This window comes from Plectropomus leopardus, chromosome 4 (assembly GCF_026936395.1).
Source record: "Plectropomus leopardus strain MGB_pleo_1.0 chromosome 4, ASM2693639v1, whole genome shotgun sequence".
In the NCBI taxonomy this organism is placed as follows: domain Eukaryota; kingdom Metazoa; phylum Chordata; class Actinopteri; order Perciformes; family Serranidae; genus Plectropomus; species Plectropomus leopardus.
In genome coordinates this window covers 17,473,461-17,501,338 of record NC_142179.1, presented here as the reverse complement: position 1 = coordinate 17,501,338, position 27,878 = coordinate 17,473,461, and the positions used below count along the sequence as shown (strand labels likewise).

The window sequence follows — 27,878 nt, the reverse complement described above, 5'->3', positions numbered from 1 at the left end:
TCCATGCCTCTCCACCCCAACCTTGCAAACTGTTGAGTATGTTTGTTTGTTACAACACAGCCTTAATAAGTCACGGAGCCGACCGTAAACAGGCACGAGGCAGAGCGTTGTCTACTGCGGTAAAACCCCCAGTTTAGAGGCATATTTCAAATGTGCTGTGTACATGTCCAAAGAATGCACCTAAAACCTGAATAACATTGGCATATCCCGTCTTAATCTGAAAATGTTACATTCAGAATAAGGCTTAGTTCCAAGCAGAATATGCTGTTTACGTGACTCGTATCAAATACAGAATATTGTCATATTTGGAGCAATTGTTGCATATTAGTGTGCATGTAAATGTAGTCATTGAAATCCTGTGTTCTCGCCCCAACACAGAAAGTCAAAGACAACTCTGTTATACAAAAAAACACATTTATTGTCTAGATATTTCAATCATTTTAGATTAACTAGCATTAAGACCATTTAGTATTTCTCCTGATTAAACGTTTCTTTTCAATGTAAAAGACGTACAAAAACAGTTTGTTATTTCTAAAGCATGTCCTGTAAGAAAAAAACAGATATATACATTTTTACAAACATTCAACAGACCAAAATAGATTAAAAAACAAAACAAAAAACTAAGCACAAGGTGAAATTAATGAGTTTAACATGGCTGACACCAAAACCTTCCTGAAGCTGAAGTACAACTGCACCTTTTTTCTATAATCTTAACAAGTAATTTAATCTTGCCTGTAAATCTCTGGAAAGTGAAAAGACAACAGCATGGCACAATTGTACTTTTCAAGGCAATTTCACAAGTGTCCCATATTCAAGAATATTCTCAGACACAAGTGATGGTATTTAAATTTTTAAAAAAGGCTATTCTCTTTTCTTTTGTTTGTTTAATGAATATGGTAGAAAGGACTTTCCAGTTGTTTGAACAGAAGGTTAATTTACTTGTCAAGATGGTCTTTTTGATAGTATAGCTGGTCCCTGTTTAGGAGGCGTGATTAAACATCCATACAGTAAGACGTGTGTTTTAACAAGTAATGAAGGTAGTGGGGCAGGGTGAATTTACAGCAGTGAAAACAGCAACCACAGGGTTGTTTATTTCAAATAACGGGGGAAATTTTTAATTTAAGACTATTCCTTTTAATCTTTACGACTTCAACCAATGAATTCACTTTAAGAGAGACAACAAGCGAATGAACTGCATTAAAACTAACAGCAGGGTGATGTTTTGACTTCAACAAGATCATACTGAAGAGGCTATTCTTAAATCTGATGTTATATTCAACTGACTGACTATCAATATGTAGTAGTGAATTTTTTTGGGGTCAATAGTTCTGTAACAGTATGAGTAGAAGTGCACTGTGGCTCAAGTACAGACCATACAGACTAAAAGTTAAAGGGGTGCGCCACCTGTAGTGCTTTTTATCAATCTATACTGTTTTGGTGTGAGTTGCCAAGTGTTGGAGAAATCGCCCAGAGTGATGTCAGACTTATCTCCAATTTAATGGAACCTTATAACTTATATAAACTTTGTTGTGAGTAGTTTCATTTGGGAGCTACTTTCTTTCTACTGAACAGCATCCTGCAAGATGTAAACATTAACGGCATCCTCCTCAGCTAGGCTGTGACGTTAGCCAGCTCAGTGGTGCTAGGTGAGCTAACAGCACACTTTGTTGTCCGTGGTGATACGCATGACGGGTGGAGTTTGATAGAGAGAAAATAGTTCCTAAATGAAACTGCTCACAAGGTCTGTTGATTATTTTGAGTATCCTGGTCTTGATTTCTTAAAAGAGACATTGCTGTTGAGATTCATAAATGCATTTCCTAATGCTTTGAGCACCACAAACTCTACGGCAGATTCGTCCAACACTCTGCAACTCACACCGAAACAATTTAGACTGACAATTTGCACTACAGCTTAGAGGAAAAATATGTACTTTTGATTTTAGGGTTAACTGTTCTTTTAACAAGAAGAAAAATACAGTATGAAAGCTTGTGTTGCTTGTGGAGGAGAGCTATGTGAAAAAATATTAGGGGAGAAAAAAATCTGTTAAAACAGGAACACTAAAAAGATAGATCAGTGGAATTTGAGACTTATTTCTTTTCTTTTCTTCAGGTTTCCACTAATTAGTCTTCTGAGCTGGATTACACGAAAACCGGAGAAAAGAGAGAAAAGTTCTTCCTGCCCTGGAAGATTATTTGGTGTGGTATACAAATTTTTCTCCAAAGTATGTGAATACTTTCGGGTAGCGTCTGAAATGGATGGAAATTCTGAAAATGTACTTAGCTAACCCATTGCAGAAATCAACAATAGCGTGATGCTAGACACCTCAACATGGCCTTCGGTGTGTTTAAACTGTCATTTTGTGTGTGTGTGCTAAGCGTGTAGGTGGCCAGCTTCCACTACAGTGCAGTTTAGTGAGGATAAGACTTACTGTTAAGACAGAAAAGGTACTTTTCAGACAGTGTAGGCGTATAAGAACAGCAAGCTGAGGTTCTAAGGTCAGAGAGTCTGAGCTAAGAGAGCAACAGGCTGTGAGCGTCGTCTGTCTGCAACAAAATACAAACCAACATATTCCTCATTCACTGTCCTCCTCCATCTCTCCATTATTTTGTCCGTTTCTGTCCAGGTTGTCCTTTTTCTGTCTGCATTGTCTTTTCACGTTTCATCGTCTAGTTTGTGTGATCATTCGAGGGTCTCTGCCCCTCGTCATGACACCAACTCAAGTGTCAAATTTTAAGTTTCAGTGTATTCTTCTCCAGAAAAGCTGGTCCCAGTCAAAACCAATGCCGTGGCCCACCTTTGGTTTCAGTCATTGTCTGGTCCCTGTAACTGATCCCAGCGCAGTCCTTAGCAGAAAGCAGTAGAAACGAGAACATTCATTAAGTTTCTCTCCTCCTTCCATTCAACATCTAGCTGCTCCAGTTAATTCCCAGCTGATATGGAGTCACGCATACAGGCACAGCAGATTTGTGCATGTAAAATGTTGTCTCCTTTCTGTGTCTCCTCAGCAGATGTAACAGAAAAAAAGAACGTGCCATCAAGGTCACTCGCAATTTCTGGCCCCACTTAAAAATGTCTAGAGACATATCAGGTGTGTGGGAAAGAACAAATGTCCTTGCTTCCTTTTCATAGTTTTAGTAGATGACCTCGTAAACAGTGGCCTTCTTGTCCCCTGAACCAGTGACAATGTATTTGTCGTCCACAGATATGTCACAGCTTAACACTGAGGATGATTCTTTCGACTGAGGAGAAAGATGGAGACAGAGAATAGGGAAAACGTTAGTTACACAAAAAGAAAGAAAATGAAACTATCACTGTTTCTGTGTGTGTGAGACACTTAAAGCTTTAAAACGATGCTCTTAAAAATACAATTTATGTCTGGTGCTCTCATCCAGTCAATAGTGCTGAATGATTAATAAGACAGAAGCTTTCATAACCTGTTTGATGATGTTGTCACAGAGATTCATGCTGATGTAGCAAATGAGACAGGATGCATTTCCACAATAAAAGCAATATTTCATTGCATATTCAAGCTGCAAGAGTGTTTGCAACTTTCAAGTGTCATTATTTTTTAGGAACAACACTATAACAATTTTGAGATCTCAAGACTCATATTGCATTGATGCGGTGCTGTGCTGGTGGAAGTACTTATAGCTATGTCACTATGTAATGTAATGATATGGGTTGAAATAAATGATTATTTCCATTATTGATAAATCTTGAATAATCATTTTGCAAATAAAGAAAATAGAGAAATATGCCCTACGTTGTTTCCTACAGCCTGAGGTGACAAATAAAAACATCAAATTCTCACATTTAAGAAGCATGAAACCAATAAATGTTTGGCTTTTTTACTTTTACTAAAACAATTACTTGATTATATAAGGTATACCAATTTATTTTCTGTTGATCATCTTCTGAATTAATCAACTAATCGTGGCAGCACTGATAACAAATGTAGTGATTTGCTGTACCAACCTGGAATATGCTGGCTCCGTAGGGTGTTCTCCATGCATTCAGCAAGTTATCCTTTCCTGTGCTCACAAACCATTTACCTGGGTAGAGAAAAATGCACAAACAAACCCACAATAAGCAATAACGGGGTGAAACACAGTTTAGACTATGATATCATTCTCCAGATATGAATCATTCATCAATCAATTGGAGAACTAGAGACTGAGTAAAGAACTTCATGGCTCTGACCTAACATTAGTCTCTCTTTAAGGAAGTTACACTGGGTACTTCAAGGTGGCACTTAGGCTTATGGAAATAATATAATCAAAGCAACATTAGCCTTGATCCTTTTCAGGCTAACGGTGAAAGTTAACCGAGGTTTCTGCAGAAGCTTGCTCAACTATCATCGGAGCACAGAGCAAAAAGGGATAAGACTAAAGCAGGGCGTACAGATTAGAAAAAACAGTTTTCTTGTCTACCTCTATGCTGTCCTATCCAATAAAAAATCAAGTTACCAAAAGCAACCCACTGAGGTAGAACAAAATCCTGGCACCCATTTAAATTACTTACTTTAAAGGGTATTTAACTACAAAAAAGGCACTCATCAATGATTGAAAGGCGGCCTAAGTCGACCAGAATAAAGACAACCGGTTGCTTACCACAGTAGGCAAACTGCAGGGAGAGAACACAGCTCTCATGAAGATGAAGCTGATATTTATCAGGCTTGGTGACATGAAGGACCTCAACATTGCTGCTTTCCATTCCCACAGCGAGCCACTCTCCTGTTGGACAGTAGCCAAGAGAGAAGATCTGGACAGAGGAGACAGATAGTATTACATTTGAATACCTGCTCAAATTTAACTTGGTCTTACCTGGAATACCCCCTCTAACTCATAGTTTTGAAAAAGTCATTAAATGCCAATATGAGCGTGAACCTGTGATGTAAAGTCATGCTGCTGCAGCTGCCGTCCCTCTCTGAGATCCCAGGAGCGCACAGTGTTATCGAGGCCTCCGGTCCATAGCTTAGTGCCGTCATTCGAGATGTCAATACAGCTGGCTCCATCTGTGTGGCCCTGGAACTGCCTGCAGGATACACACATACATTCTGAGTTAGATAAAGACAGAAATGTTTAAACATTGACACCACTCGGCTTCAGAGGTTGCCTGGGCAGTTGATATGCATCACAGACCAAAATGTGAAGCCCCTTTATTACTGCTCATCAGCAGCCTGTCTTGCAGCACTTTTGCTAGATATTCTACCCATAATCATAAAGGTAAAATCAGCCGGGGCTGAGAGTCCACTGATTAAGGAAGATGAATACTGTGACTAACAGGTGGTTAGGAAAAACTCTGAAAATAGGCAAACTCTCCAGGTTCTTTTTGTCTGTGTACACACACCAAGATCTGTCTTACCTAACAAGCGTCTGGTTGTGTAAATCCCAGACCGCGATGTTTCCATCGCTGCAGCAGGAGAAGCAGACCTTGGAGTCCGGGCTGATGGCCAGAGCGTAACATGCTGGTGCTGATGATGTTAACTCTGCCTTAATCCTGGGAGTGGGTGTGGCCAAATCCCAGATTGACAGCGTGCTCGCCTCACCTCCCACAATCAGTGTCCGACCATCAGGGAGGAGGCGACAGGAGCGGATGTAGTTGTCTCGGTTCTGATGTGGTAGAGCAAAGTACATCACATTTTTTGCATATATACAATACTATATAATACATAAATATCTTTCATTTCTCTTTTTACAAAGTTCCCACACATTTTTACCAATACATTTTCAAAACTTCTACATAACTTTTCCATAATATTTTACCCCATTACCATGACTTTAAGTATTTTCAAAAGGGTAGGACTAAAAATACGCACTTCCCAGGCTTTGTGAATAAGCAAACTGCTAGCACTTGCTATCTTTACATGCAAATTAGACTTTTCTGCTGTCAACCACCTTCATATGCCAAAAGAACAGACCGGCACACTCGGGTACTTGGCAAAACATTAAGGCCATGCCTCTTTTTGGAGAACAGATAACTGAAGATCGAATCAACTGTCATGCAGCACAGCACTAGATTTTAAATGCAACATATTTCACCTAATGTTAGACACGTTTTGGGATTTTTATGAACATATTTTTAAAAAAACCCAAAACAATGTATATTCAAAACTTTGTCATTTTCATAACATTTCGCCGCCTGAAAACCTTTTTTGAATTTCATAACTTTTCCAGGAACTGCATGACGGTGGGAACTCTGCTTTTTAGACATGCACAATGAATGCAGAAATTCTAGTTTTGATAACCAGTGAATACAACACACACCTTTGTAACTCAAAAAAGACATTTTGTAATGTAAACTAGCTCCACCAGCTCACTCACCAGACAGTCGAGTTGCGACACGGGGCTCTTGTTTCCTGGGTGACTAATGTCCCAAACCTTGACGCAACCCTTCCCTCCTGTGTAAACGTGTCGGGTGGGGTTACTGATGGTAACGGCACACACCACCTCTCCGTGGTTCAGTGTGTTGATCTGACGGGCGTGGCGAGGAATCCCTGGGCCCACAAGAGCATCCGGGGGGAACGGTACTGGTTGCATCTGTCCATCAGCTGCCACGTGAAATGAATATGCACTGATGATACAAAGAGGGTTGATAGGAGGTTAAACAGGATGGCAAAGATGAAAGAGGAAGACAAAATAAAGACAGAAGGTAAGAAAATGGTAATTTTTTAGAGAGGAAGTTTTTCTAGAACATATCAGTTGTTCAGTGGGGCAATTCGGGCAATCAGTCCTATAAGACATGAGCAGCCACAAACACACTTACGGTTTGCCGCCAGGGATTCCGGTCAGACTGGGAGGCATTCCAGGAACTCGCATGTGAGGATGAGGATCAAAACCAACCTTGAGAAGAGAAAAGACAATTTATGAGCAAACATACACCCATGGGTATTGTCAAAATGCACAAATGCACTCAGGTCAATAGTAACCTGTGGAACACAAACACTCATGAGCACAAAGCAAACAGACACACTGGAGCACACACACCCTCCGAATCTGAATGACGAGTTTAAGAGTGAGCAAACACAGAGGCAGAGCTGTCAGTACTTGTGCCTAGACCTAGACAGACACACACACACACACACACACACACACACACACACACACACACACACACACACACACACACACAGCTAGTGAGTACACAACCTGAGTTTCTATCATGTGTTGCTCAGACACAGACACAGCTGTGAGTCTACTAAATCTATTTAAACAGTGTAATGAACACTATGCAAATACAGCCAAGAGTGATGAGGTGATTGAGCATAATGCACACCAGCACACCCACTGTATAAATACTATCACACAGAAGGGAGAAATACAGCTGTGCAACTATTGACACTTGAAAAATCTACAGTGTTTATAAATAGTATTCACACCCTTTAACTTCCTGATTTTTTAATTATAGTAGAAGTAATTCAGATTTTTCAATGTTGATCAACAGAATAATTGCCAGGTTCAATGGAGATGATGTGTTTAATCAGGGCGTGACAAGAAATTTTAATTTAAATATCTGGACATACAACTGTCTGAGCTGATGCAACCTTTTTTTTCCTTGCAAAAGCAACACTATGAGGAGACAAATCAATCTGCTTAAGAGTTACTGAAAAGTACAAATGAAGAAAAACTCAGACACGGAATATTTTCTCAGAGCAGCGTAAGGTCAATCATTTAAAAAAATTGAAAAGAATAAACTGTAGTACGGCTGTAAATCTGCCTGGAGCGGGTTACAGGGTTTCATGGCTGAGTTGTGAGCACTGTGCATACAACAACTGTTGCCCAGGTGCCTCAGGGAGAACTGCAAAGAGGAAGCCACTGCTGAAAACACTCATATGAAGGCAGCAGAAGCAGAAGGCATGACTTGAAAATTCACTCTGTTCTGTTCACCCACATCCACCATGCAACTTCACAGAGCTTAAAAAGTTTTACAAAGAAAAAGGGGATAAAAACTAGATCGTCCAGATGTGCAAACCTGATACCTAGAGTTCCTGCCAAAAGAGGTTCTCCTATATATTGTCTTGAAGGAGAGTAATAATTTTAGAGATTTATTTTCACTTGCAGCCTTAATATTTCTGTTGTTATGGGTCAAAGACACCTTGATTAAACATCTTACATATGACTAACTGCTTGTGTTGCTTTGATCCTTTGCATAGCCTCTATTTTGATAATTATTTATTATTTTTATAAAATTACAAGTCATCTTTTTCCACTCACCATGGGAGAACGGCCATATGCAGCCACAGCAGCTGCAGCAGCAACACTCATCTGAGGTGACATGTTGTGCAGTCCTGCAGCATAGGCTGCAGCCCCAGCTGCACCTGCCAGCTCCCCGTTCATCCCTGCTGCATGGGGCAGCATCCCAAATGCACCAGGGTACGGGCCTGGGACAGCCAGGGGAGTCCGCAAACCTGCAGCTGAAAAGGTGAGGGAAAGAGTATGATGCATAAAAAGCTGTAAAAAAATAATTGAGAATTCAAATTCAAACCCCTTAAAATATATGAATACAAGCCTTGACCCTAGAGACTTTTCATTACCACACAACCATTAGACTTTTCAAGTAACCCTAGATTAAAATTATTTTTTTTGCCTTTGATGCAGAGTTAAGTCAATCATAAGCAAACAGAGATTTCTAACGCAAACTGTGATTTCTGGCCATCAGATTTATTGTTCATAGCCAGCAGACTCTGAGGACCTGTGCACATGCATGAGTTTTCAAAAGTAAAGGTGCTATGAAACATTTATGATTGAGACCTTCAAATGCAAGGTTTCATTTTACTGGAGGTGATTTAGAAAACACAACTCATTGCTCTCTTGCAAAGATTAACATAGTGAAAAATCACGACCTATTATATCAGTTATTTATAAATCTTTATACTGGACATACTCGGTGGATGTGGTATCTCCATGGATGGGGGTTTCGACAGACTTGGCCGGATTCCAGGAGTGGAGCTTGGTCCAGGGGTGGAGTCGCCTCGAGGTGTGGGTGTGCTTGACTTAAGCCCAGGTGTGCCTGCCTTGTCTCGCTGCCACAGAGAGACAGAGAGAGAGAGAGAGAGAGAGAGAGAGAGAGAGAGAGAGAGAGAGAGAGACAGACAGATTTTATATATATTTGCTCTATCCAAATATGAGCTGAAAAATCTGTGTCTTATCCATCCTTACCATTGCCATCTCTTTGGACTTGAGCGAGGAGGAGCTGGCTGATGATGCAGTTGAGGCAGGACTACAGGGGTCTTTCTTGAGAAGACGTGCTTTATCCAGGCCATTCTCTCTCGGGGATGGGAGAGGTGTACCGCGAGGGGAGGCTGGATCCTGGTGGATAGACAAGGATTCAGTAAATTTGAAAAGTTATACATCCATCCCACTGAGACAACCAATAATCTCAACGATTAACAAACAATAGAAAAATATCAACATGCTGACCTCATTCGAGACATCCACCACTAAATTATCATCGCTTTTCTCTCCATCGCTGTCCTGCAAACCAAAAAAATCAGTTAACATTAAATAATTTGCACTTGCATTGGTTATTTTCTTTAACCCATTTTCACAAATGTCTTGTCTTTTGATTTGCTAAAGAACACCTTGTTACAAGGGACTTGCAAGTAAATAGTCAAGTGGAAATAAATAGCAAACTGAAATATCACTCTTAACATTTAATGTGTTACTATGATACAGTCACACAGATTCAGATTAAATTCAGTTAGATATAGATATGACCTGTGCAAACAAAAAAATTGTGACAATTGACACAAACTATAAATGATTTTTCCTCAATCAATCATTGGCACAAACAAACACACAGTCAGCACAGGCATTTCTTACATAGTGGCTGGAGTCCTTGTCATCCACCTTGCGTTTCTTGGTGTCATTTGGAAACTCGGGTCCGTTGCGTCGCTTATCTGAGTTCCTAAGACTTTCTGGCAGCAGTGAGTTACTCTGCAGATAAAAGCAGAGAAGAGGAGAAGAAAAGCAAAGGAAACAGAGATGAAAGAAAAGATAGGTAGTGTAGAAGAAAATAGACAAAAGAGAGGGGAGAGGTTGGAGGACAAAGAAAAGAAAAAGGATTTGCAGAGGTGAGTCAGTTTTTCCATTTCTAGTTTAGGGTTGTGCTTTGTTGTGGGTGTATTCTGCATAGGCTCACTAAACAGTCAGATCCATCGACCACTAATTTACAACAGCTATTCAGCTGCGTGTGGAGCAGGTTAGAAAAACAGGACTCTTACTCACAAATAGGTTAATAGTTCACAGAAGCATGAATTAAGCAGCACTAACACTTTAACAGCAACCTCTTTTTCTCACTTGACCAAAGCCAGTCACAACCACACACGCCTCTGAAGTTGATGATTACATTAAGTGGCTCTTAAAATCTATCAGTGCTCCCTCTCCTGGCTCTGACAAGCTGCACTGGCTGCAGAGTGTATGTGTGTGTATGTGTGTGTGTGTGTGTGAGAGTGTGTGTGTGTGTGTGTGTACGATGTGTAATTGACTGCAAAAGCCTGTGTGTGTTTGATAAAGTGTGTTACAGACTGTGTGTGTGTATTACTTGCATAATAATCTTGCGTCCCTCTCTGTTCCAAGACTACGCACACACACACACACACACACACACACACACACACACACACACACACACACACACACACACACACACACACACACACACACACACACACACACACACACACACACACACACACACACACACACACAAAAACCAGCGCTGCCCCCTCTGGCCTCCTGACCAACGGATCCTATTGTTAATGGATTAAAGCTTCATGTTGAGTCCATTATAGTCTCAGCCTGTCAATGAAATGTGCATCCAACATACACAAACACACATGCGCGTGCACACATCCAGCGAGCGAGCGCTTGGGCTTTGAGGGGGGAAAGGGTAAATGAAGGAGGAATAGCTAAGAGAGGAGGAGGAGGAGGGTGAGAAAAAAGGGGAGAGGGAGGGGATGAGATTAGAGGACAGAAAGGATGGAGGGAGGGTGTGAGAGTGTGGAGGAAAAGAAAGGGTGACAAGAGATGAGGGAGGGAAAGAGAGGGGTGAGGGAGGGGGTGAAAATCTGTATTCTGCCAAAGGCCCCTTCCTTCACGGCCTCCCCTCTTCCTCCCACCCTCCCACCTCCTCTCCCCTTTATTGAAAGGTTTTAGTGAGCTGAGCACAGGAGCACTGACCCGCAAAACATAAGCAATTTCCCCCCCTTCGTCTCTCCCCCGTTCGCTTTTAGCATGGTCTCACTCACACACACACACACACACACACACACACACACACACACACACACACACACACACACACACACACACACACACACAAGCTCAGTGTCATATGACTGCTGCTTCCCCCCACCTCTCCCCTCCCTTTCCCAAGCCCTCCCCTCTCAGTGGTGGTGATATTACACACAATGAGAGTCTTTAAGCGCGGGATCAGGGGCGGTGGGAGGGGGGGTAATCTGCTCACTGAGGTGTTAAATAGGCACAACAATGCAGGCTAGGCTGGAGGAGTGTGTGTGTGTGCACGAGTGTGTGTGCGTGTGACCATGCTAAAAAGCTCATTTGGAGGAGAAAAGAAACCTAACAGTTCAGAGCAGATCTGGGGCAGAACTAAAAAGGCAGGCCAAAGCTCTACCCTAGAGATAGATACACACACACACACACACACACACACACACACACACACACACAGAGTCAAAAAATATACAACTTAAGGATGAAAGCCATTTGGGTTTAAAACAGAGGTAAGAAACAGCAAGGGACTTTTAGCATAATGACACAATGATATGATATGAGCAACAATGAGTAAAACCATTCAAATAAATGAATAAATGAGCCTGCCTCAGCAACAGGTGCAGTCCACTTGAGCTATAAGTTTAAATTCCAAGTCTTAGTTTTCATGTGGATTTATGTGCTATGACTCTTCAGATACTGTTTTTCAAATGAAACATTATTTCATGAGAGACATTTGAATAGTTGCTCCGCAATGACCTTGTCTATATTGCAGCAGGGATCAAAAGGGTAGTTTGTTTTTTTGGGTTCTTTGGGTACTGTTTTCCTACATAGCCAGGGTAGCTCATTTCATAAGTACAAATCCAAACAATGAGATCACTACTTGCAATTGCACTTTGTAAACTATATGTAGTTTACTTTGCAAATTTGAGTACTGATCCCACAGATGTCTATCAACAGAGCTAAGACAGACTAATCTTACTGTTAAGCTTGAAGTCAAACTGCATCTGAGAACAAACTCAAATTCCCCCAAACCAAACTATCCCTTAAGAGAAACAAGAAAATAAACTGAGTGGTTTGTGAGAAGAAGTAAACATTGCTGTAGAAAGAGGAAGTACTTACTGTGCTGGGCTCTCGCTCTATTGCCATTGGAAAAGTGTACATGCGGTTGAGGTCACAGGGTTGGGTGTTCAGCAGAGCAGAAAACGAAAAAAATAAGAAAGGAAGCCGAATGAGTTAGAAATGTGAAGTCTATATTTAATTATAATTATAAAAATAAGAAACCAAAATTTGCTCAGAAGAACTGACTCGGAAGCAGCCAAAACATTTTTGGTCACCATTTAGGAAAAGGAAAAAATAATAATGATGAATGTACTGAAAATAAATATATAATTATCTTCAGAAATATGATGCTAAAACTTTAATTTAAATGATATGAAGGTTGGCAATAGAATTTGATATTTTTGTCATTTACAAGTCACCAGTCCAGTCCCCACTTTCTATATCAAATGGTGTTTATATGATGTGTTAGTTCACCTCTCAGGTGCTCGGGTCCTGTAGGGTGCGAGTCTGGCCCGGACATGTGGGGCTTCTTGTCACTGCCCTCTTTTCCCAACATGTGAGGAGGAACAGCACCAAGTGCTCCTGATAGAGCCAGGAGACCAGCTGAACCACCCAGCTGAGAGGGGTGGAGACCGGCAGGGTGAGGGGTGAGGGGCACAGGGGCACCGCCATGGTTATGAGATAGGTGCTGCTGCTATGAGACAAGAAGAAAAAGATGAGAAAGAAAGGGGTGGTTAGCTGAGTTGCAAGTAAAACTGGTTTAGGGACTTTACAATAAACACACACACACACACCCCTAACACATGTCAATGTTGGGTCGTCTGTGAGCGTCATCTCTTTTTGCAGTATGTTCAACACTACTGGCAGTAGTATGTCCTTGTCTGCCTTTTTTCAGGCTGATTCTGAATGTTTGGAGATTGCAGAGCCCGTTGCTGAATAAAATCACTCTGATTGGCAGTCCAGCTAAGTATATGAGAAGAGGATGGAAGTAAAGAAAGAAAACAAAAAAAAAAAGTCAAGAGACCAAACTTGAAACAAACTTGTTATATTTGCTAAGATTATGTTTTTTGTTATTGAGCTCTGTAGCAGAAAGGGGTTTGTAATCGTTTGCTAGCACATGGTAACTATCCTTTTTCTTTCATCATTGGGTTGAATTGTTAATGGGCTAACTAGCATCTTGAATGTGTTCTGGTGGTCATCTGGTTTCCTATTTTGAAAGGCAAATACAGATTACCCCTGCCCACTGATATGAAGAGTTGTTTCCTCTCATGTACGTGCAGGACATACAGGCTATTCAGCTATTGGTTGTAGTCTTTGCGGTGTGTTCTTGTGCAACTTTCTGGCCTAGATACAGGTGACGCGAGGCCACACAACAGTCAACCAGCAGCGCCACTGATTCTTTAAAGTCCATTTGGTGTGTCTGAATCTTAAAGATGGCAATACATCCCACACAAAGAACGTCTGCCTCTAAAACGGAGGAGTGCATTTTTCATTCAGGAGTAAAAGAAATGAGATGAGCTCACTGAATGTAGCCACAAAATTCTACAGTTACACTGCCTTTAAAGTGTAAAACACGGAAGCCAAAAAATCCAGTGTCAGTGAAAGAAACTGAACCATCAATAGGTAAAAATCAATAGCACTCTGCAACCTAATCAATAGAGATTTCTGGCCCTACTGAAGTCTTCAACAGATGGGGCAGTTTCTTCAGTGTCTGGGTTTACACCACCTCAGCAAGCTGCTGCAGTCTAAAAGGCGGTGAACACATCCTCTCCCCCTACACACTGCCTCCCACACACACACACACACACACACACACACACACACACACACACACACACACACACACACACACACACACACACACACACCCTCATCCCTCTGGGGTCAAACACTGAACAATACTGACAGCTGGGATCACAGCCCAGAGCCCGAGGATGTGGTGGGAGAAGCAGGGGGAGGAAGGGAGGAAAAGGAGGAATGACGGAGAAGTGGAGGGGCAGGGGGGAGAGCCGAGAGACCCAGCTGCTGCCTGCACTGTCAGGTCTTGTGAGGGAGTGAGGCGGCTGAGGAGAGAGGGGAGGAGAGAAGAGGGTCAGAGAGAGGGAGAGAGAGTTTGGCTGCCAGCCCTGCTCTCTCTTTCACACCAAATCAGGCGCTCGTCTGAGCGTGAAATGCCTTTGTGTTCCAAAACATCATTATTGCCTCCTCAGACAGTAGCCGCGGGAATCCAAGCTCACTGATTCGCCATGGGGAGGGGAGGAGGAAGGAGGGAGAGTAGAGGAGGAGGAGGGGGGGCACAGGAGGCGACTCGGCAGGGGTGGAAGGAGTGCTGAAGGTCAAACCGACTTTTATCTCACCTAATTGACTAACCCACTCCCCCTATCCTGAGCCCCCGCCTTCTCTTTTCCTCTCTATCCATCCTTCACTCTCAGCGTCCTGCCCCAATGAATGAAAGGAAAACAACGAAACAGTCTTTTAGCCTCAACCCCCATGCCAGCGTCTACACACACACTCAATTTCCAGAGTTGGCTCGCCTGCCAAACAATCAAACATAAACACACCCACACGTCACACTTGATCACACTAACATGCATACACAGAGTCTAGATAAACAAGGCAGGCACACACACCCTCGCTCAACCATCCTACCCGCCTGTTGTTTTCTGGGGATAACAGAAATGCACGCTCTGCTACGCCCAGACGCACACACAAACAGATGCAAAAGCACACACACATGGATACACAAACAGGACCCCTGATGGGAGTAAATGGAGGGGAAGTATTGGTGGAGGCAAGGGGAGCACGGTTTGTCATGGGATGTTAGTGTGAGCTAGTGAGTGTGCATGTATGTGTATGTGCTGTGTGTGTAGAGGTAGGGGCAGCATGCTTCATTACACTCATTTAACTCACAAACGGGGTGAATGACAGGCTGGCGTGGGAGACAGGAGGAGTGGGTGAAGTGGGGAGAGTAAGGGCAGCGCCGTGACCCCCCCTTTTACAAACACTGAAATCCTGCAATTAAGACTCAAACAGCAACTGCCAAATCCACCTCTCCCCCCAATCACACACAGACCCCCATTAGTCCACGCCAACTAACAAGCCCACCTCACATTTAACTCCTCAAACCCACTGCCCACTCTTTGCTAAAGCTATGAACGACCCCCTTCCTCTTTAACCACATTCCCCTTCAACTCGGCCCTCTGGCCTCACCTCCCGCTACTCAAGCCCCTATGGCTCCTATAAAGCAGAGTATTCTCAACCACCTCCCATCCCATCCAAACAGTCACCACCAACAACTCCACTCTGTCTCATTTTTAACTAAACATCACAGCAAAACCGTGGGCCCAAAACATTAGTTTTTTGTAACTTCTCCCACACTCATCGTGCCAATCCCTTTACAACTCAAGTCTGAATAGCTGGTTGTGGCCCATCATTCATCATGATCTGACAACATCTTTTCAATAAACATCACTCATCACACCTCCTCTATTCTCTTCTCATTCACCATGAAAAAGATTGGTTCTATTGATACATTTTATTTCCAGACCCATAGTCCATAAAAAAGAGAAATTATCTGCATCAGTGGGTTTACTTTAATATATTTTCCCCTTTTAATACATTTTTCTACCATCTCTTTACATATAAGCTTGTGACCTTGAGATGAGTTTAGTGACTGAGGAACTGATATAACTGCATTAAGTTTAAAAGTCAGCCACGTGCTTACAATGTAAAGTCAATATAAACTTATTTGTGTAGGTGTTGAAGTTAAAACACCTTTGCTGCCTTTAATGTGTGAGGAACAGCGATGTGAAGAGAACTGACAACTGTGTACAGTCAGTCAGTGCCGAAATTCTGAAAACATGATGGTATTCGGCTTTCTTCAGTAACGTAGGTATCAGGGGTTTGCAATTTTTGCAGATATAATGGGGCGGTATTAACACCTACGAGTGTTTTAGTCTGCCATTAAATGCTGAAAGAAGAAGAATGCCTACCAGGACAGAAGAACAACAACGTATGAAAGATCACAACAAATGTGGCTGCAGCAATGGTTCTCCCTCAACTCATCAAAAGGGAAAGCATTTTTTTCCTGAGGCCAGCATATTTTGCAATGGTAGCACCACATATTTACGCACACCATTCTGCAGTGAGTGCCGCATGTTTGTTTTTTTTTTTTGGTTGCAGACAATAAAAAAATGTTCAGATTTGGGTAAAACGCTGCACTCATCACTGTCACTTTTAAACCAGCTGTCCAACCACAGTGGAGGAGGGGCGGGACAATGACGTGAAGATCAAACGACACATCTTACATGTACAAGTGCTGAATAACAACAACAATGGAGGATAAATATTTAATACACGGCAGGCTTTGTATGTTAATAAACGTTTCCTCGCCCACAAAATCTCATGAACCCACAGGGACTTGTATGTTGCCTCTGAGGTGGATCATTGTGGATTAATAAGACAATTTTATCTAATTTAATTTAAATGTTTTTATAACAGAGCACATGTTTAAGGACATGGGATTTATTGATTTGTTTTTGTCTATTATTGGATGTCAGAATGGTGGAATTTCACTAGTACTAGTATCAACTAACATTTATGTTACTCCGACATGCCTAGTGCAGATGGATAAAATATTTCTTTTGGAAAGAATTTGATTTTTGAAAAGTTGGAAGAAGAGTACACACAGACATGCGGCGACAGTTGATTTAGGTAAAGAGAAAGTAAAAGAAATACACACTGTAGGTGGAAGACCTGGCAGTCCACGTACCCCGATGACAGCATTTAGCTCGGCCATGGTCACCTGTTTGGCTCGCTCTACAGCTTGAACCACCTGCTGTTGATGCTGCAAAACACACAGACAAACACAATGATGCTAATGACCAAGACTACAAGGCTTTTTATCAGTGAAGTTCGCAGAGACTACTACAGTGTATACATGGCATAAAAAAAACAGTCTGTAGCTCAAAGTCACACATACTTACCTCCTGTGAGAGAAAGGGAATGACTTGTGCACAGATGGTGTTTAGTCTCTTGGCAATCTCCGTCTGATGAAGAAGAGACACACAGAGACAGAAAGAGACTTAATTGTTAATAACATAATTACATTCATTTAGAAAAGACAGCTGTTCGGTAACACCAATAACGTAATACAAGCACACACACAGACACAAACGCACGCACACACTGGAGACTGGTGCCTCCACAACACACACTCACACTGAAACCCCTAACAGTCTATAATACTATAACAGCACCCATCCACTTTCCTCCATTTTCAATATCACTAACACACACACACACACACACACACACACACACACACACACACACACACACACACACACACACACACACAGAGAGTACAATGAGATTTTTCTTTCTAATCATCAGTGTGAGCTCAAGTTTCTCTCTTGCCTGTTGTATTTCTTTTGCTCTCTCTGCATCCTCTGTGCTCTGGTCCCTCTTCCCATCAGCACTTCAACATAATCTCATCAGTGACTAACTTCATTTGCTCTCCCCCAGTATCCATGCCAACACATCCGCCTGCCCCCCAAACCCCCGGAGGTGGCAACAATTGGCTGAAACCAGATACCCCCACGGTGGCATCAAATCAGATAAGCGGACTCATATTACATATCATCCAATCAAATTGATACGAAAGAGGCCAGGGCAAAGAGGGAATTGGAGGAGCCATGAAACGCAGTAATGGCTCATCGGACACACACATCTCACATAAATAGATGCACACGCTGGATGTGAAAGCTTCAAAGGGCTATGTATTACGTGAAAAGACGGGAAAAGAGATGATTTTCATTATTACAAACTGAAAGCAAAAGATACTTGGGCTTATGGAAACTTTTCAAAACTCAGTGAAGACATTCATCAAGTTAAAATGACATCTGGTATCTCACAGCATAAAGCAACCACCAATGGGGGTTTAACTGACCCAACAATTACTTCACCTGGTGTAGAAATAACATGTTACTATGGCATGCTTCCCTTTTAACAGTAATTAAAGTAAAAAAATACAGCACTTCCTCCTTTTAACTGACTTTCAAGGCACACACTGCTCCAGTTTCAGTTTTTCAGTCTCAGCTTTCAAGTTTTTACTGATATGTCAATTTCCTTTCCTTCCTGCAATTCCTACAGGTCAACAGGCATCAAAACTGATTTTTAGTTGAATATAGACCCTACATACGCCGTAGCCTATGCAAGTGACCTATGTCGTGGTGAGAATGTATGCTTGTGCCATGGTGTCTGCGTGAGGTTTTGTGCCACTAATGATTTTCTTCACGCACTTCAAACAATGGTGACTGAAACTGAGCGGATCATGTTGGAGTTGTCATACAAATGTACAGATTTACAGACTTTCTAAGTTAACCTCTCCTCATTTTAGTCCATCTTCACAGAGAAAAAGGCACAGTCATAAAAGCGTAGGAGGAAATGCAATGCTACCTAGCAGACAAATTACAAGGTACAAGGTGGATTTATTGTCATTTTTCTTAAACGTGGTTTATGAAGAAATTAAATTAAAGTTGATTCTAAATCCTGCTACAGTGCTATATTTTTTTTTGCTGTCGAAGGAGGAGTTGAGGAGTCTCACAGCCTGGGGAAAGAAGCTGCTCTGTAGTCTGGTTGTTCAGCAGCGGATACTTCTGGATTTTTTTCCAGATGGCAGCAGGGTGAACAGACTGTGGCTGGGGTGGCTGCTGTCTTTCAGTATCCTTTGGTTGATGCAGATGCATAGTTATATTTCTGGGGAAGTGGCTGATATGTGATCCCATGTAATGGACAAATTAAAATATTAACCCAATGATGATGCTAAGTGAAAAATCACAGTCAAAGTTATTATAATTCATCTTGAGGGGGACATGAATGTCCCACAATTTTATAGTAATCAATCCAATGATTGTCAAGATATTGTGGGGACGTCCTCTTTAGCTGTAGCATACATGCTCTCAATGGACCTCTCTGTCTCACTCTCTCTCTCTCTCTCTCACACACACACATACACACCTATCAGCCTGCCAAACAACTGACCTCGCCACAGTTCAGCCAATTATGTACTTGGATGAGCTAAATAAAGTGCTGGCCTATTCAGAATGAGTCTAAACAAGTACCTGCTTTACCTACAATCTGCAGGGTTCCCACACCTTCTTAAACATCATATTCAAGGATCTTTCAAGGACTTTGAAGGCCCAGTTCTCTCAAGCATAGTTTGAGACACAGATCAAGGTTAATTACTGTTAAACACAGAGTTTTTGTAATGAGAAGTAGCAGACTAACACAAGCTCACAGACAACAATTAAAAATAGGGAAAGGCTTGCATGTGTGAACACTTCTCAAGTGTAAAAATACAGCGATGAAGGCAATATCAAAAGAACCTCAATTTCTATTCATGCACTATATATATATATATATATATATATATATATATATATATATATATATATATATATATTCAAGCAGTTTCCTCGGATTCACAGACTCTCTAGGATTTTGAGGACCACTGGTAAACCTGAGTATAAGAGAACTAAAAAAAAGCAATTACAATTGACACCCTGAAGAACGTAAATTAATTGGTTAAGTAAATACGCTAGTAAAAGAGAGTTACGATAAAACAAAGAGTTAAGTAAATATGCTATACTCTGTGAACACTATGAACTGTAAATAATTGACTCTTCATCCAGAATCAAAGAGAATATGGAATCAAAAGAGTTATAAGCCTTCAGAGTTCTTGTTCTTCTGTTTTTTATTCATAACTGCATGTGTGAGTTTACAAGACTTGAAAACAATGTGTCTAATGAAGATTTGATCATTTTAAAGCTTGATGTGCTCTTTTACAGGCTTGGTACATTGGGGGCTTTACGATCTGCACGATGTAGAGAGCCATTTTTCACAATGTTACACCTGTTTTACAGTGCTCATTATAGAGAGATACATTTCAATATCGAGCCACACAACAAGATGTGAGACAGTTTACACCTGGTATTGGCATGCGTTTCGGCGGGCAGCCGAAACACATCCGAATTCACAGCTGTGTCCATAATGCGTCTCCATGAACCCCTTGAGTTCAGATTTCGTTACTACCTACATCCCTTATGCTAGAAGGACACCTCACGCACAGATATTATGTCCACACAGTCATGTTAGCGGTTGTGTCAGTTTAGCTGGAGATTTCACTGTCAGCATAATACATGACATAATACCTTGTCCAACCCGTCTCTAAATAGGCAAGTTATGGAGCGTTAGGCAGGGTTCACCCTGGACGTAGAAGTGCCCTGATATGTTTATTGTTGCCCAGCAGCCCGTCAGCATTCGCCTGGCGAGTCAGCAGTAATTCTCCTTCTCTGTTCCCTTCTAATCATACAGAGGGCTCTGTCCCTGTCTCTCTGTCCCTGCTTGCTTATGTGTCTCTGGCTGTGTGCCTGTTTGTCTTTGTGTGTCTGCTTGTCTCCTTCCTCTCTGTTTAGACACAAATGTGGAAGCACTGGCTAAATATTTTATTATTATCACAATTAGATCATGTATATCATATCAAATAAATTATTTATACTGTCAGATCACTCCTACAAGTGATTAGATCAAAATGTGTCTCAATGGTCATATACACTTTTATTTAGCTGAGTTCTCTTATGTTGCATTCACCCAAAATGTTAATACCAGGTAAAATTTGGCTCTAAATGTGAAAAACAGTTGATTAGTCTGACCTTTGCATTTAGCTGCTTTGCTTGGCCATTGCCTTAGTGTAAATCTTAGTGCTGTCTGTGCACCTGATGTGCCTGTTACTACAGCATATCTAGAGTAAATCAGAATGAAGGACCTTAACATACTTGCAGCCCTGGCCAGCTCATGAGTTGCAGACTTCCGTACACTGTAACTCAATCTCATAATGTCCGACTTTTTCCATGCCTAGAAAGCTCTAACTGAAAAGCTATTTCAGGCAGACTATACCTGGATGTCCATTCTCAGAATCCAGAGTTGTAAGCCTATAATTAGCCTTGTATAATGGCTTGCTGATTAGGTCGTCTGAGAATAGTCTGACCAACTACTACCAGGTCAGCTCAGCTAATCTAACTAAGCTTACTGACAAAACTAACAAGGATCAAACAAATGAGGCCACATATACCCAAAGCTAAAATCCCTTAGAGAGGCATCATTACAAATGTGACTCAAGAACATTTGGAGGAAAAAAAATAAAGGTAATAAAAACTTGCAGTTCATGTGTCCTAACATTTAAAACATTTTTCATGTCAGTTCCTGAAACACAACACTGGAGAATGGCTATGGTTCACCATCCACACTATGATATTCATATAATTGAGAGTGGGTAAACAAAAGTTGAGGATACAGAGAGGATGCGAGTGTACACACACAATGTGCTAACAGAAAACAGGCTTTCCATTACACATATAATTGGAGCATTACTGCCACACTACAAACACACACACATCCATACCTCCTCAGCAGGAGGTGGGTTGTTCTGTATCCCCCGTACCCCCCGCCCACAGAAGCTTGTTGCTCTGACAACTGCAGCCCCAAGCTAATGACCTCCCCTGGAGCTTTAGTGTGTGTGTGTGTGTGTGTGTGTGTGTGTGTGTGTGTGTGTGTGTGTGTGTGTGTGTGTGTGTGTGTGTGTGTGTGTGCAGACAATAGGAAGAGATGCATCTCCCTCACAATGAAAGAACAGTAGCTTCACATGGACATAAAACGAAAGGGGAGCCAAGAAAAAAGAAACGAGGGTGGGGGGTGCATAAGGAAGAAGAGATCCCATAATTGTAAAAGGAGAGTGAGGACGGCAGAAAGAAAGGGAGAGGACTCGGGTTATAAAATGGGAGAATAACACAAAAGGAGAAAGGAGAAAAAAACTAATGGGAGGGAGTGTGAGAAAGTCAGAGAAGCATCCCCACTCCTCTGTGAAGCACCCAGGCCAATCCACCTCCAATTTCCTCTGGTCTGACTGGTCGATAGCTGGGGTAATTACTGGTAAACGCTCTGAGCCCTGCACCACTCCTGTGGGGAAACATGTGTTTGTGTGCATGAGAAAAAGAGTTTTCTCTCCTCGTGTCTACATACTTAACCATGAGAGATGTTTGCCTTTCAATGTGTATGTACACTCATGCATAAACATGTTTGCTTTCTTTGTTTGTGTTTACATTACTGTGAATGTGTTCAACTGCCCCTGTCCTTGTGTGTTTGCATAAATTGATTATGGCTGTGCATAAATGTCCTTGCCTTACATTACAACAACAGGTATATGTCCTTTCTGTATTTCATGTTTGGACACTTGTGCGTCTGCCCTACTAAAGCGTGTGCTGGTGTATTTTTGCCTCCCTGCTTCTAAAAGGGGGAGCTCCACTGTCTTTCCTCTGCTGGCCTCCCCTTGATCGATTCCTCTGCCCTCCCCAGCCCTGCCCCTCTAATGTAATAAAGCAGGCCGCTCCCCTAGACAGCACCAATCAATCTACAGAGCCATTCATCCTGCCTCTGGGCTCAGCCGGCCGGCCCTAACTGGGGAAATGGAGACAGAGCCCCATCGATCACGAATAAACACACATCCACACACACAGGCATACAGTAATACACACACACACAAATGAATGAACACACAAATGCATTTGTGCACACACAAGGACATGTCAACAGGCACACACACCAAATACATCAAAACCCTGCCATGAGAAGGAGGGAGAGAGGGAAAGAGTGGAAGAGAGACAAACAGAAGACGCAGACGGGACAAGAGGCAGACATAAGCATCCATACCTGTTTGTGCATTTCAATGTTGAGGCCGTAAGACATCTCGTAGTACTGAGGAGGACAGAGAGTCAAATTAGCGAAGGAATTCTGAGAACTTTTGAAATTAAAAGATTAAGCATCTAGAGAATATGCATGACCTTCCAGGTGTTTTATCGGAACAATCAAGCATGTAGATCTGTTGTTGATGTGTCAGAATAAAGGATTTAAAAAACACACTAAGAACAAATCTACGCAAATACATTTTTGTTTTAAAACAGCATTTTAAACTGAATACAATCTCCATACACACACACCTTTTAGCAGTGTTTTAGAAATAATCTGTCCATACAAACAAAAATAAAATCTTGCCACACTTGCCTGGAGTTTTTCAAACATATCAGATTGAAACTGTATTCACATATGATTTCCGCTAGCTGGCATACATGAAGGGATGGTAAATATGGATAAATGAATAAAGTATGCAACGTTAAACTATCCCACATCAACACATATGAGAGCTACGTCACATCGACAGCTACAGAAAATAACTTTGCCACTAGGTTAAAATGCGTAATGAGTTAGTCACAAAAGAGTATGGTAACAATTTTACCACACACAACAAAATTCCATGATTTTTCCAAAACGTTCAATGATTTTTACTAATTCCATTCCTTTTCCAGGCATGGAAAATAAGATTGGGGAAATTATATGACTTTTACAGATTTTCCATGACTGTGGGAGTCACATAACGTACAAGGGGCATGCACGTACCATTGTAAAAAGGAAGCAGATTGTATCAGTCGTTGCATAATTACAGAGCATACTACGGAGATGCCGAAAAATACGACAAGACATTTCTTTATTTGAAATGACAATGAGTTTGAACTGTAACTGAAAGCAATAAAGCAGTCAAGGTGGTGAAAACAGATTGGGAGTTGTACAAAGCATATACAGCAATATATTAGAGCAATACCGGCTGGTATCATTATCCATCGCTGATGGAAGCCATGGCAAGGGAAAAATGACTACGCACAAGGACAGAATCATAAAAGTTATGTAGACCTAGCTATAATGTTTTGACTTGACTTACTGCGCCTGATAAAGCATAATCTGGAAGCAAACATCGGCATCTGCGCCATCATTTCCAAAAGTCTTTGTTTCTGCCTATCCACGCTAAAACATAAGCCCCAGAGTTTTCAAACTTAAACGGGGTCAGCGGCAGATTCAAAGATCTCAGTTTTAGGGGTTTCAAAGTAGTGCTGATGCTGGGCACGTAAACGTAGTAATAGTCGTGGATGTAACCTAAGCCTCCTCTGAGCTCACTTTGTTTCAGGTTAGAAGGCTATCAATGGCATTTTACCTTAGAAAGAGGAGATAAATTTAGAATCGTATCCATTCAAACTAGTGAAATGTTGAATTTGCAGAAATACTGGAATTCAGTTTAATTAAAATTAAAATAATCTGCCTACCAAATCATAACACAGTCTAATCTGACACTCTGATCGCCTTCATTAGCGTGTCTGAGTAAGGAAAGTCTGTCTGGAGCAACATTCATGTTGTTTTTTTTAAATCATTACTATGCCTCTCCCTTGTGCCTAAGGTAATTAAACAATATTTCCTCAAGATATTTCACTTAACAGTCATTGGGAAGATGAAAGTTCAGCCTCAGAACACATGGAGCTGATAGGGACACAGTATCCTCCTAAAGGGCAAAAGCCTCACTGTGTCATGTGTGATGCTGTGGGGCAAATGAATTGAGTGTCACATGGATCTCACCATGACATAGTGTCTCTGCATCTCCGTCTTTTCACTGGCCAGCTTCTCACACTCCATCTTGAGACTGGAGGTAAAAAAACAACAATACACTATTTACTTCAAGAGAAACTGAAAAACACCTCAAGTTAAGCAAAGTTGACCTTATTCAACCCAAGCCCGTCAGTGGAAACCAGCACCTCAGATTCCCACAGATAGAGAATTTGTACATTTGTCAGCCCTTGTGGATGGTTACTTAGTTGTTTTGTCCTTGATTTCACAGTACAAACAAGTTCTAGATGTGTCTCTCTTCCATTTAAAACATCTACTCAAACTAAGAATAAACAGTGTGGATGCTGAACTTCCAGCTGTTTTCCTACAATAGATTAACAATGGTAAAGCATACAATTTTGTAGAGAGGTTATAGTCTCCTCTGATCCCTCTTTCTTTGCTCTCTGAGTAATTCAATAACAAAGCTAAACTCTGCAGGGCACAGAGCATGAAGAGAAATGGAGAAGATGGTTCTTCCTGGTGAGTTACGATAACCTGTGTCAGTTGGCTTTAGGATGTTTGGTTAAACCCAGCCCTTTGTATGTGTGAATCAGGATGTGAAAAAACAAAACAGCCCTTTTGTAGTTCATGAGCATTCACCTGTTGCAGACAACCCTCCCCGACAACACAAATAAGTAGATGTACACACACAGAAAAGCAAAACCTACACACATACTCAGGCAGTCTTCCTAACACACAACTACACACACGCACACTAGGGAAAATAAGGAGTGATTTATGAAACCCTGAGCCCACACGCCACCCTCTGGCTCTCACCCATCACCAAGACTTAGACCTACCGCAGTGTAAGTGCTAACACTGATGCCTGCTGCATATGTGTGCGCTTTTGTATGCATGTGTGTGTAATCCAGGTTTATGGGTTAGTATGAGGCCAGAGCTGGGGTTTTGTTCATTATGGTAAGGGGGATGACTGTGGTTAGGGTGAGGTTTAGTGCTCAAGGGGAGATGACAATGAAAAAATTGGCCATCCTGCACGCCCATGAAGACAGAGGAGCCTTCCATGTGAATGTTTGCATTAGCCACCTGTGGTACTGTGCCTGGAGAAACTGGAACTCCTCCTTGATGCGGTCCAGTGACTCCGGGATGGTGAACTTGAAGGGCTGGCCTGGAGCCTGGTGAGGCGTCTGACACACAAACACACAGACAGAGGATTATTAACATCATAGTGGCTCATTATGTAGCCTAGAATATCCGTCTGATCCTCTCCTGCTCACATGTAAAGTCAGCAATTTCTATTTATTAGCAGCTATTAAACAGACAATAATATCAGTGTTGCCTCTCAGGGTAGCCAAATTGACAAGAGGAGAGATTTGAGCATGTGCTTAGGCCAGTGATACTCAACTCGTGGTTGTGGGCAGAATCTGGCCCCTGATGCCAGGTGCCCCCCTACCATTTTCTAATTTACAAAAAAAATTATTCTCATTGGGAATTGTTTTTATACTTTAAGTATACATAAAACAACAGCATAATAGAGCTTGTTTATCAAAAGCAGTGCCAGTAGAGGACCCCCTTACCTCCCGACAGTGGTCCTAGCTAAGCTCCTAGTGTCCTACAATTCTCAAAACGTCCTAAAACCCTTGAAACGTCTTAAAACCCTGGAAATGTCCTAATATCATAGAAAGGACCTGGAATCCTAGAAAAGTCAAAAAATCCTTGAAACATCCTGAAATCCTCAAAACGTCTTAAAATCCCAATGTCCTGCATTCCTAGAAATGTCCTCAAATCCATCAATGTCCTAAAGTTCTAGAAAAGTCCTAAAACCCCAGAAATGTCCTAAAATCCTAGAAACATCCTAAAATCCTAGAGACACGTATGAGGCTGCTGTGACTGGCCCCTGGGCTCCTGTCATTATACAAAAGTGACCTCAAACGCAAAGCAAGTTGAGTATCCTTTGCTTAGGAGACTGTAAAGTAAGACAACAAGAGGCGCGGGTCAAACAAAGAGGTAATGCTATCTCCCGGGCTGTGGGCACCCGGGTACAGCCAGGTAAACCACTGTTAAAGCAGGAAGAGTCTTACCGGGTGTCGCCCCTGGGGAAACATTGTTATCTCCGGGAGGATGCGACCGTTTCCTTCTTGAAAACCCCACTCAGAGGGATCAAATTCGGGCACAGCGAGGATGTGAGGCGCTCCGGATCACGGAGACAAATCCATCTGCCGTTAGTATCAGGACCAACTGTCGTTAATTTCAAACAAAACCGACCGCCCCGCCGCTCCGTCCGACTTCACGGACCGTTTACCGAGAATCCTCGCTGTCTCTTCGCTGTGTTTCGGTCGTTGTCTCTCCCCCGCTCCACCGGCAGCGCGGCCGTAAATCAACCGGAAAAACACGGGAAACGGCTCATTAGCCGGAGCTAAAGGGAGGGGGAGGAGAACCAGGTGAGAAATGAAAAGGCAGGAGCCACCTCAATCACTCCAGTTTTGGTGTAAGATCCGAGGTATTCCGAGTACCGAAAGACAAACAAACAAGGGAAAAAGTCAAGCCGGCAGACCCTCAACAGACAGCCGCAAACTGTCGTCTCTCTCTCAGTCACAGCATCAGAAACAAATCCACACAAGTTAATTGCAGTGAAGAGTTCCCACTTGACTCGCCGCGGTCGACCGTTGACGGTTGAACAGTCAACAAAAACAGAAATATTTACTTCCACGCTGAGTTTGAAGGCGTCCAAAATAGATTTTGAATAAAAAACGGAGAGATGTTGTTAGTTTTAATAACATCAATTCCCACAGCGGCAGCAGCACTCCACCGTCTAGCTCTGCTTTACCTCAATGGCAACTTTCTCACGCGGTTTCACGCTCCCAAGCTAACCGAAACGGTAAGCCCGCCCACAAAGCGGCCGCGGACCAATCAGAGCCGCCGCTCCACGTGGGGATAGTTACAGCTGACCAATAGCCGCTCTCTAAACTGCCCCGAGACTGTTGACCTGGTTGAGCTACACGGATTCTGGGCAATCAGGGATCAGAAAGGAGCTGCCACTCCGGAGGCGCGCGGGGCGGGCAGCGCGGTGTGTGAAGGCAAGT

The 27,878-nt window shown here is 42.1% G+C and overlaps 1 protein-coding gene across 4 annotated transcripts; it reads right to left on the bottom strand.

The window, feature by feature from the left end:
* Nucleotides 1–397: 397 nt before the first annotated feature.
* LOC121963573 (transducin-like enhancer protein 1) lies at nucleotides 398–27,628 on the bottom strand. 4 transcript variants are annotated; one of them, XM_088076663.1, is made up of 20 exons: nucleotides 26,877–27,628; nucleotides 25,882–25,982; nucleotides 24,811–24,874; nucleotides 23,062–23,106; nucleotides 17,280–17,342; nucleotides 17,036–17,140; nucleotides 12,769–12,988; nucleotides 12,355–12,371; nucleotides 9,823–9,936; nucleotides 9,421–9,474; nucleotides 9,160–9,309; nucleotides 8,885–9,023; nucleotides 8,215–8,414; nucleotides 6,767–6,843; nucleotides 6,325–6,574; nucleotides 5,366–5,613; nucleotides 4,888–5,035; nucleotides 4,612–4,762; nucleotides 3,977–4,053; nucleotides 398–3,240 (listed from the first exon to the last, which is right to left on the bottom strand). In XM_088076663.1, exons 1-20 carry the CDS (start codon nucleotides 26,898–26,900, stop codon nucleotides 3,133–3,135), a joined length of 2,355 nt encoding a protein of 784 aa, XP_087932789.1. In that variant the 5' UTR covers nucleotides 26,901–27,628; the 3' UTR covers nucleotides 398–3,132. The 4 variants fall into 4 exon arrangements, with proteins under 4 accessions (XP_087932789.1, XP_087932790.1, XP_087932791.1 ...); XM_088076664.1 differs by having other exon boundaries at nucleotides 12,769–12,985; XM_088076665.1 differs by having other exon boundaries at nucleotides 17,066–17,140.
* Nucleotides 27,629–27,878: the final 250 nt, after the last annotated feature.

What these genes read in the sequence shown, in the direction of transcription:
- LOC121963573 (XM_088076663.1), bottom strand. Translation starts at nt 26,900, where the DNA reads ATGTTTCCCCAGGGGCGACACCCG. An exon ending in CTCCAGGCACAGTACCACAG is followed by an intron (nt 24,875 to 25,881) that starts GTGGCTAATGCA and finishes TTTTACCTCCAG; the next exon opens with TCTCAAGATGGAGTGTGAGA. An exon ending in TGCAGAGACACTATGTCATG is followed by an intron (nt 23,107 to 24,810) that starts GTGAGATCCATG and finishes TGTCCTCCTCAG; the next exon opens with TACTACGAGATGTCTTACGG.